General features: G+C 55.3%; 1 protein-coding gene across 1 annotated transcript in view; it reads right to left on the reverse strand.

Moving 5' to 3' along the window:
• The window catches only part of NTN1 (netrin 1), a 157,252-nt gene that overhangs the window by 44,809 nt on the left and 100,945 nt on the right, over positions 1 to 11,498 (reverse strand). The window contains exon 2 of the mRNA XM_049635362.1: positions 6,607 to 6,795. Coding sequence (XP_049491319.1) covers positions 6,607 to 6,795 — 189 coding nt within the window. The remainder of the gene's footprint in view (positions 1 to 6,606; positions 6,796 to 11,498) is intronic.

Here is an 11,498-nt window from a genome sequence, read left to right on the forward strand (position 1 = left end):
CCACGCTCCCAGGAGCTGGCCCTGCCCTCTGCCTTGGCTCACTTTCTTTCCACCCTGTGTATTTCCTCCATGTGACTCACCACAATCTATAATAATCCGCTACTTACTTTTTCTCATTTGCTTTCCATCAACCTCCCTCCAGAAAGTGAGCTCCAAGGGAATGTGTCTGCCTCAGTCACCTCTGTAACCACCCTGGCTTCTGCATGTAGCAGGTGTTCAGTAAATACTTGCTCAATCAGTGCACAAACTTGGGCCAAATCCCGGCCCCAGCGGGGGGCAGCAGGAAAGATAATCCCCTCACATCCTAGATCATCAGCAACCACAGTGTGGAACACCCCCCACTCCTAAATTTTCCATGCTCATGAGGGAGCGAGGATAATTTACATCCACAAAGTGCATCTCAGCTGTCTGCGTCCACCTCCTCCCTAGCTGTGTTTTCCTTTCTCCCAGCAGTTGCTAACAAGGCACAAAAGAATAAATGTTTCAAGTCGCACTACCTCGCCTTTCCCCTGCCACCTTCGGATCAAGGTGCAGACAGCAGGAAGCGAAAGGGGAGCAGAGCCCTCTAATCCCAAGCTGGGTTATTTGACCCTCCGTGATCTAGTTAACCATAGCCTTCCTGCACCTGATTTACAGCCGAGGCAGAAGGCACGGGTCCTACAGATGGTTCCCAGAGAGAGGCTGAGGGGTGTGTGTGTGTGTGTGTGTGCACACAGGCTCAGGGCAGGTGGCCAGGGGCTGGACAGCAGAGTGGGGAGGCGCCGGAGGGCCTGGGTCCTGTGCAGTGGGGTAGTGGGGGCCAGCTGGAGCCTGGCATCCCCCTCCCAGCCCCAGGCCAGTCAGGAGCCCCCAAGAGGCTGCCAGGCCTTCCTTAGTAGCCCTGAGATGTACTTGGGCACACAGGCGGCCCGTCTCCACCTCTCCGCAAGCAGCTGCCCGGCACCCATCTCTGCCGTTCAATTCATTTGTCATTTTTGCTCCCAAGGCGTGTCAATCCTTGATGGAGAGTGTGCAACGGCATTGGGGCAAACCCCCGGGGCCCTGCCCAAGTCCTGTGGGAATCGGCCTCCGAGTCCACACCCGGGCCGAGCCCTTCCAGTGAGAGGGGCCGTTCCACTCACTGAACACACTAAGGCAACCTGAGGTTCTCTGCTCTGTGTGCGTGCTGGCGGGGGCAGGGACCCCTAGTTATTCATCTTAACCCCCCCTACCCCATCGCCTAATGGCTAACAAGTACGGAGCACAGGCCTCGTGCCGGGACCTCCTCTACATCATCTGGTTTCCTCGACATCCCCAAGCAAAATGCTCTCCATCAACTGGGGAAGCTCAGATATGAACGTTTGAGCTTTTCTGCTCAAGAGCAGGGCCTCTGGGGACTCCCCAGGAATGTCCAGGATGGGTGGGCTTCAGAGAGGAGGTGGCTGACAACCGGGGTGCCAGGGAATGAGACACAGAGTAGAGCCTGGAAGGCCCCGCAGGGCACTGTGTGGGCCGGTCCCGGAAGCCACGACTCTCTTCACTTGTAAAGACCCTGGGACCCAACCACCTGCACCCGATTTCCTGGCTCCACCAGCTTTTCCAAGTTCCTGGGCCGCAAACTTCACTGACACAGGACACTGTCCCATTGTTGTGGGGTGGGGGTGGGGGGAACCCGTAAAATTTTGAACATTTAAAAAGAGCACGCGGGATGTAGAATGTGGAAGTTGGCTGGGACTCAGAGATCATAAATCTGGACGCGATTTCACAGAGAAGGATACTGAGGTCTAGGGAGGTCACATGACTTGCCTGCCGCTGCAGGCTTTGAACCCGGAGCCAAAGCCAGAGATCGGGATTTCTGACCTCCACGTTCCCCAGGGAACAGGGAGAAGATGCGCCCACAGCGGCCACAGTCAGAGCTGGCTCTTCCATGGGGGATTTTCTCTCTCTCCATGGGTGCTGGGCCATAATAGCACCCTGATAGCACCCACCCCCTCGTGCGGTGGTCTCTGTCCTCTAAGCTGGGAGCTGCTGTGGCCGCCAAGTGCCTTCCTGCCTGAGACAACCATCCTTTCCCCTGCGGTCCCGGCATAACAGACAGGAAAAGGAAAGGTCACAAGGGACCCACAGAAAGAAAGGGCGCTCCCAAGGCTGTTTGGCTTTTGTAGGCTGCACGGACACCGCCTTAGAGTCAGGAAGGAGTATGGGGTCCCAGGCTCCTAGCTGTGCTGTGACTAAACCCTCAAATGATCCAATCTCACACGCGCGTGCGCACACACACAATCTAGCTGTGATAACCAGCTGATCCAATGCCTTCCTCCGGACACAAGCACCATAGGACGCACCAGCTAAGCTCCCAACCTTGCCCGGCAAAATTTAATTTTTTCTTTTTCTTTAAATTTTAAACACAACCCCCTCCCACCCAGTTTTCATCAAGAGAGCCATAAAAAAAAAAACACTTGAATTCACTGATAAATCTCTCCTCTCAAAAGAATAAATCCTGGGGATCTGTGAGCGCCTCCTTTCTCAACGCCAGCACAGCCCCCCAACTCCCCGACCTTACTCCTATCCCCCAGCGCTCAGGTCTCATCTGACTCGTTAAATAAACCAGACTCCCCCCAGGGCGGGGTGGGTAGGACTCAGGCGTCAGTATTTTCAAATCTCCAGGTGATTCCAAATTGCAACCAAGGGTGAGAACAAGTTAGAGAGAAATCTACTGAGGGTGCCCTGGAGTGATGGTCGAGAACCGAGGGTAGGAAAGACAAGGGGAGCCGCGCTCATGGTCAGGGAGCCAGAGGGGGTGGGTCGGGGAGCCCACTTCCTCCCCAGGTTCTCGCAGAGCTGAGGGAAGAAACAGGGGGTTGGGGGGGGGGGGGGCAGCGGCGAGGACCAGCGCACGCTGCCCCGTGACGGCCCGCATATTCCAAGGACCCGGACACCTTCTTGGTGACCTGCACCGGCCCACGCTGACCGCGGCTTTGAAGGGGGCAGCGCATCCAGCGAAAGAAACCCTGCTGCTCAGCGACGTGGGACTCAAGCCCTTTTGTGCGGGGGCACTAGATGCACCGGTTAATTTCTTAATTCTCTTCGCGACTCGGTTCGCGGGAGACTCCCGGAACGTCTTTATCCGTCACAGATGGTTCGGGAAGATGATAAATTAATATCGTTTAAATGGAGACACGGCTGGAATGGTTAAAAGGCGGCGTCTTCTCTGCCGGCCCCAAAGAGAAAAGAGCCCCCAAGTCCATAAAGAAGACAAACGATAAACAAAACTGCCTATCTTTTGACAGATTCCAGGATGAGAGTATCTTTCACAAACCATTCTGCGGAGAAAAGGGAGAAATTCATCTCATCTGACTTTGTATAGGACAACAGCCCACGCCATAATGAGGCCTTCCCAGTGCTGTGAAATTGCACTGAATAGCCGAGAGTGCAGCCGCCTGTTCCCTGGGCATGTTTATTACAGCCCTTTGTATGCACCAGCCCGGCCAGCCAGCCCCGGGCTTGGTTCTAAACCAGGGGAGGGGAGAAAGAACCCAACGAATTTGTTGCTATGTAACTTCCCAAATGGGACGACTGCATAATAACGTTTGGAATCTAATGCCCTTGCTCCAAGCTGTTCTTGTCTGGGTCCAGCCCTGCTCCAACCGATCAAGGTCGAGAGCCAGCCAATCATCAGCAGTGCCTGGGTGGCCTCAGCCCCCTGCCTGGGGCTCCTCCCAGGCCCTGGGAAGTCAGGGGTAAAGAGGGCCCCAGTGGCCATTCCCAAGCACCCTCAGGTCAACTGTTGATTGGAGTCAAGAGCCTCTGTCAGTTGTCCCAGTGCCCCCCACCCCCACCCCAGTGCAACGCTTCCAAAACAGAGTGAAAAAGCACAGAACGTGAGGCCACGACGGGGCTCCCCAAGGTGAGCCCCGGGAGGCCGGGGCCTGGCCAGGCTGCACATCTCCAGGACTTGGGAGACTTCAGCAGCCTCTGAGAGCAACCCATCACAGAGCAAAATGCTGGGACCATTTCCTTAAACCGTCCCGCCCTGCAAAGACAAGACTGTGGACAGACTCCGTGGGGTGGGAGTTGGGGAGGGACAGAAAGACTCCTGTCTGAACACCTCAAGGGTACACAGTCCCCTGCCGGCATCTGACCTCCTGCAGCCGGTTCCCCCCAAGAGCTCAGGGTCTCAGTCTGGTGGGAAACGTCCCAAGGGGGAACAGAGGATTCAAAGATTCAGCCCCTCCGTGGAGGGGGAAGGGGAAAGATCAGGAACTTCCGAGAGACGCCTTTTCTCACCGATGAAAAGGCGGGACCTTTCAGGTCACATTCCTCTTGTTCACCAATCAGGGAAGGGATCTTCTTCGCAGTTGTCTTTCCTCCCCAATCAGGAGGCAGGATCCCTGAAGCCTTGTCTTCTCCTGCAAGTCAGGAGACCCCTTGTCCCACCTCTGCCTGCCTGTCACGTTTCCCTGGCAGGATCCGCAGGCGTCCTTCTGGGCAGAATAGGTTCTTACATTTGTCCTCTTCCTTGGGCTCTTCTCCCAGGGTCCCACCAAACCTGGAGGCAGCTGCTGTCCAAGGCTCAGAGGGAAGACAGAGCCACCAAGGCCAGCCACAGTGCTCGAAATAACGAGACAGGACCACCGGGTGTCTCCACGCCACTTAACCGGAGTGGCAGGGCCCCAGAGGATAATCTGCAGGTTCCCAGGACCCTGTGGCTTCCGGACATCTCACCCTGAGCCACGAGAGGCCACACGTGGCTCTTGCACCTTCCACATCAAGCGAGCAGAGGGAGAGGAGGCAAATGGTAAGATGACGGAGGCCCCCGCTCCCAACTGCCTCTGCAGGGGACACAACTTTCCTTCACGAAAGGCAGAAAGAAACTGGCATCACAGTACATAACCACTGCCCTTCAACGCAGAGCTGAGACCTTCTCCACAACGGGCACGGGGCTGTCCACCTGAGTGCCTCCCAGTGATTAAAATTTCCCCCAAGGAATCTATGTCTACCAGTTGTTTCCAAGACTTTGGCTTTGATTTCTGTAAACAAAAGACAATAAGCAAAGGGGCTGGATACCTTCCAACTATGGTCTCAAAACCCAAAGCCCTCTCTCCCTGGTCATGCCTTCCCGCCATGGTAGACGTTTCTGGGGTCCTTCTCCCAGGCCACCTCAGCTGCTACTCAAAGTCTCCTAGGGGAGCCTCACCTTGATTGGCTGTTTTGGGGAGGCGGAAATAGCCCAGCTGCCTTTAGGCGTAAACTTCTCTTGACTACCACTAGAGGCAGCCTTGAGCCCACAGATCTGGAAGAACAGCTTGCTGGTGTCTTGGGAGCCACAGGATTCATCCATGTTCCTGGGGAACCGAAGGGATTTCTCCTGGAGGAGACAGACCGGGAGGCTGTTTTGTTTTGGAGAAAAGTAATTCTCCACAAGCAGGCCCGGCTTCATGGGCCCAGGGCTCACAAGGGCACGTGCTTGGTTAAGGATCTGCTGCTGCTGCTGCTGCCATTTTTTAAATTCTTAGCAATTCCAGAACAAGAAGCCCCGTGGTTTCATTTCGCACTGAGGCCCACAACTCGGGTGATCGGTCCTGCACACAAGTGCCCAACATCTGGCAGACTTCCTGATAAGACGCTCTGGCTTCATCCAAAGGCTAAGCCGTGGCCACTGAGGGGTTTCTCGACCGCAGCTCATCATCTTGAGCCTGACAAGGCTGGGGTCTTGCCCGTGTGGGAGTCTACGCAGGTCCGCGTCAGGACCCCGTCCACGCTGGATGGTGGCCACGAGCCCTCAAGCATAAAGATCTTCTTGGGAAGCCCTGCTCACGGCAAGCTCTGGCCCTAGACCCCAAGTTTTGGGCCCGGACAGCTCAGTTTCCTGGAATTCCCAAAAGCAAACGTGGAGTCGGGGGGTGGAGCGGGGAGGGGGCCACGTCTCCCCACCCCCTATGTCACTAAGTTCCCTGGCATGTCATCAGCTCCTCTGAGTCATCTGTCCATTGCTTTTCTGCGAGGGGAGAAAAACACCTCGCAGAAAGTTAAAACATTCGAGCTCGCCTCCGTGACCGAAAATAGTCTCCGGTCTCCCTTTAACTTCGTGTCCTGAGAAGCAAAGCTATTTGCAGGTGGATTAAATGTTCCTTCGGAGACCCTGCCCCTGAAGCGGGCCGACCTCACCGCGACGGTGACCGTGTGTGTCTGGGCGAGGGCCGGGGGGCCGGGGGGGAAGGGGGGCGCGCACACATCCAAAGGAATAGGCTCGCGTGGCTTCGGTAAAAGAGGGCCCTTTGTGCCGCCGCCGGTAAGCCTGGCGAACTTGACCCCAGGCCTGTGGTATGCGGCGCACCTGTGCAGCCGGAGGAGCAGCCGGGCGGGGGCGGGGCCGGCACCCTCACCGGGGTCCCACCTCCTTTCTTCTCCTCGGAGCCACTTCTCCATCGCCCCTTTGTTCTGGCTTCCACCTCCGAAGGCCGGGGGCCCGTGTGCGCATGCGTCAGTGCGCGTACGTGTGCGTGCGCGCGCGTGTGCGCATGCGTGCAGATGACCCGCTCTCTTTCCAGGCAGGTCCGTACCGGGGACCAGGAAACGGAAAAGCAGAGGGAGGGGACTGTGTTCGCGAGGCCCCGGGGCCCTGCCTACCTTTGCAGGCCTTTCGGTGGGTGACGGGCTTGCCCATGTCGCGGTAGTAGCCCTCCTTGCAGTAGTGGCAGTGGCGGCCGGCGGTGTTGTGGCGACAGTTGAGGCAGACGCCCCCGCTCTTGCGCCCCGACAGCTTGTACAGCTCGGTGTTGAAGCGGCAGCGCCGGGCGTGCAGGTTACAGTTACAGGCTGCGGGGAGGCAGGGAGAGGCGTCAGGGCAGGGGCGCGGGAGAGACTGTCCCCAACATCCCCCCACTCCATTGCTGAACCGCAGGGGAGACTGTCCCCAGAATCCCCCCCCACTCTAATGCTGGACCATGGGAGAGACTGTCCCCAACATCTCCCGCTCCATTGCTGGGCTGCGGGAGAGACTGTCCCCAGCTTCCCCGGCCAGACCGCAGTCCTTCCGTGGGAGCTTCTCCTTGGCTCCCCTCTTTGCAAACAAAATTGGATCCAGAAGCACCCACCGGCCACCCAGCAGTACCTGAACCACGGCCGTGGCTCCTGCTTCCCTCTCAAACGGAGTCTGTTCATTTCTACCCAGCAACCTGCAATCCCCAACCCTCCCATCACACATACACACCCCTCAAAGCTGGGAGGTGGAGCTGGCATCCGCCTCATCTCACGCCCCGATCCTGCCTGTTGGGGGGGGGGGGGGAGGCCGAATGATGCCCCTCTGTCCATTTGTATGCAGAAGCGCTAACCCTACACCCGAGAACAGGTCTGTGTTTGGAGATGTGGCCTTTCCAGAGGTGATGACATCAAAATGAGGCCCCGAGGGTGGGCCGTCAGCGAATGCAACGGAGTCCTGATAGGGAGAGGCAGTTTGGACCCACCGGGTGCACATGCACAGGAGAGAGGCCCCAGGAGAAACCAACCCTCTGGACACCTTGACCTTGGACTTGGAGTCTCCGGAACCCTGAGACATGCATGTCTGTTGGTTAAGCGCCCAGCCTGAGGTTTTCTGTTAGAGCAGCCAGAGCGGACCCCTGCGTTCCTTCCAGGGCTTTCGGCTCTGACCAGGCACACTGCCCACCCCCTTGAGCTCCAGCCACCAGGCTGTCCTCTGTCTTGGGCTGCTCTGAGTGCACTGAGGGCTGGGGGGCCGCTACACTGTCATCCTTCCCGCCTTCCCCTCGGGAAGCTTCGCACGGCCCTGGGCACCCTCTTATCTGCTTTTCCTCTTGCCCAGCCAGTCCCCTGCTTCCCTCTGCCTGCTCCCTGCACACCCCTCAGGACTCAGCACCCTCTCCCCTCTGCTCAGATGTCACTGCCTCCTACTCCTGGCTCCCAAATGCGCATTCCAGCATCCCATGTGGGGCCTCCACTTGGGCCCAGAGGCACCTCCCCCAAACCCATCCCTTCCTCACCACCCCATCCATCGCCCAAGCTGGGCCCTCCAGGCTGCCTCAACACCACGCGCAATTCAGCGGCTCTGAGCTGCAATCTAAGGATGTCCACTGCCAACTGAAAATCTCTCAATGGCCCTGCCGATGTTCCTCTGGGTAAAATCTAAATCAGATGTCACAGCCCTCGGAGCTCCGAATAAGCCGGTCCTGCTTCTCTCCCCACTGTAGCTCTGCTCACCCGCTCTCATTCTTATGTTTCAGCTGTCCCAAATCTTTTTCAGTTTCTAGAGCATTCCATGCACGAGGACCCCTTGCCTGCCCCCTCCGTGACCCTCTTCTCCCCAGGCTCCGGCTCATCTGTCTGCATCCTTCTTATCCTCCAAGCCTTGGCTTCAACGTCTGTCCCTGGCCCATCTTCCCCCCACCCCAACCCCCTGGCATCCAGTGTGGCCCCCTCAGACCACCCCATGACGCCCATGACCTGCTTCTGTAGGCTGGTACCTCCAGGATACTCCAGCTTACGTCTTGCCCACTCTTGCTTCAATACACTTTGCCTGCTTTTGTGCTAAGCATGTTTCAAATCGCATTTTACATAACGTCTAAAGAAATGCGTGGGGCCAGACACTTGATAAACAAAAGCAAAAAAAGAGGAAAAAAATGCACTCAGATTTCCAGCGACCGCTGTTAATGCAGGGGTCTCTCCTTGCAGGCTTGAATTAACCTTTGCTCAGCTGTGGAGCTATTTTATTCTTTCCAATGGACATGGACCATACTGTACATTTCACTTCGTGGCCTATTTTCTCACAATGATGGCCACCATTTAATGCCAGATACAGTTCATCGTGATTTTGAAAGGTTGTCTAATCCTCTCCTGCACGCATATATGTCATTGGCTCCCTGGAATCCCCAATAGGTGCATTTAGAGGCGGGTTTGGTTGTATATTTGTGCCCTGCCCTGATGGCTGCTGTGCAGTGAATTTCTCAAGACAGCACAACCGGGTTAACTTTTGAATCTACATGTTTTTAACTCAGGATCCAAATTGCCCTGAAGAAAGGCTGTCCTAGCTTCCACTCCCTTCCAGCAGGATATGAGAGCTACTATTTCGCCACACCCTTGAAAAAAAAAAATAACAACACGCATTTAGTATCAGAATTCTTTTTTTTTTAACGTTCGCCAGTTTGTCTGGAAAACACACACACACATGATTTTAATTTGCATGTCTTTGATTCCCAGTAAGGTTGGACATTTCGCCATGTGTTTGTTTTTCTATTTATATTTCTTGTGTGTGTGTGTGTGTGTGTGTGTGTGTGTGTGTGTGTACATTGCCTGTTCATGCCATTTGCCCAGTTTTCAAATAAGGTGGGGTTGTTTTTTTTTTCTTACCACGTCCAGTGCTCTTACATACGATTGATTAAAAACTATGTGTCTTTTCTACCACACAAGTGGCACAAATTTGTACCAGCTTCTTATTCATTTATTACTTTTGTGATTTAAAAAAATTTTGCCTCTTTAATTTGGTCTCTCTGACAGTACACGTTTCTTTAAATGTTCTTGCTAAAGACACGCCCATTAGTCACTCAACTGACAAGAAGAGAAGGATGGGGCTCAAGGGGAGGCATTGTAGGGGCCACAAGGGGGAAAGCCTCAGTTTATGCCTGAGTGTGGAAGCAATCAGAAGGCAAATGAGGCCAGAGAATGATTCCTGAGAGTCTTACCAAGGGTCCCTCAGCCCCTTCAGTGTCTGGGACTGAGCTCAGCCTCACCTGCCCACCAACACAAGGGACCATTGTGCATGTGTATGCATGTCCACTGTCCCTTTGGACTCAGCCAGATGAGGGTGCTGAGGGCTACTCAGAGGGGTTAAGTGACCTACCATTTATTGTACCAAGGCAATAAATGGGGGCCCAGGACCAGAACCTGGGTCTTCTGGCTCTTGGCCCAGCACCTCAGAGGAAAGGACCCACATCACTGGAAGGAACAGCAGGGACTATAGTACAGAATCTGGAGCTTTCCTACTGGCACAGAAGTCAAAGGACCTGGCACCCCTGCCCAGGGACAGGGATCTGGGAAGAGCACCCAGGTCTGGCTTCCTCAAGGCCCTCTCGTACTGGGAAAAGCCCCACCAGCAGTATCTTCTGGTCCTTCTTGGAGGCAGATGCTAATCCTGTGTCTTCCTCCATAAAGACAGTGCTAGCTGTCCCCCACTTCCCCAGTGGGGTTGCCTGAACCTCTGAGCCCCTCCAGGGAGCTCAGCAACCCCCCTTCCCCACCCCAAGGGGAGCCCCAGGTGGTATCCGTCTTCCATATGCACCTTACACCAACAAAAGTTTCTTCCCAAACAACCAGTCACACAAAAGAAAACTCAGAGGCCGGACATCAAAAGGCAGGGCTCCCCTCCCTCCCACCTCTTGGAGCTGTCAGGGGACATCAAGTGGCAATTGCCCACGCTAAGGCTTCTACAAAGTATTTTACGGCTTGTTTTCTTTTCTCTGTGTTTTATTTTCTCTACACAAATGGAAAAATGCATCAGGCAGAGCGGCCCCCATCTGGGTCCCTCAGCTCCACACAGAGATGTCACCCCACTCCCAGCCAGGCCCTCAGAAAGACACCTTAATCCCTCAGGCCTTCCTGTTTATCTCCTGCCTCTCTTGGAGGCAAAAATATTGGGTATTAGTTTCATTATCAGATTTCAAGGCTTCAAGGGAAGGAAAGGGTAGCTTTGTGAGAACAGAGAGGTCAGCCTGGGGGAGAAGGGGGCAGGGGGGCAGCACAACCTCTGACGAACCTGGGTGAGCCAGGGCCAGGAGCCCTGCAAGGCACTGCATCCTATCCAGGGGTCCCCCAGCCACCCAGAGAGAGCTGGTCTGGTCTAGACCCCAAGCCCCATGCCCTCCTTCAGCTGTCATGTGGGGATCCCCAAGGACACATCACGTGTGGCTGCGTTTCAGACCCAGGGGCGTAACACGAAGCAGGAGGTAGGAGCAGGAGTTCACCCCCCCTCCATCTCCGCCTCCTGAAACCTGATGGGGAAAGGGGCCCAAGAGATGGTCCCATCAAAATATCCTCTAAATCCTATTTTAACATATGCCTGTCACCACCATTCCTTAAGCTTTTCCAAACCTGTCCCACCAAGATGGGATGTCTGATCCCTCATCAACCCCCAGGCCCATTCAGTTCAACACACATTTGAGTGCTCCAGCTACATGCCAGGCCCTATGCCATTGGCCATGAGGGAGACAGGGATGGATGATGCCTCCTCAACTATCCAGGGCTCCCTATCTGACAGAAGGAGGGGGCAGACGAGGGCTCTCAGCAACAAGCTCTCAGATAAAGCGGGACAAATGCTCTGAGTGTGCTGGTTCCTAGAGGACAAGGCAAGTGTTTGCCCTTACACTCTCTAGCCCAGAGCAGATCTCGACATGTTTTCATTGTATAGACAAAAGCGAGCCAAAGTGGGCAAGTCAGAAGGAAGACAGATAATAAATAGCTGAGTGGGTGGTGGATGGATGGATGGATGGATGGATGGATGGATGGATGGGTGG

The sequence above is a fragment of the Panthera uncia genome, chromosome E1 (assembly GCF_023721935.1).
Source record: "Panthera uncia isolate 11264 chromosome E1, Puncia_PCG_1.0, whole genome shotgun sequence".
NCBI classification, from domain to species: Eukaryota; Metazoa; Chordata; class Mammalia; order Carnivora; family Felidae; genus Panthera; species Panthera uncia.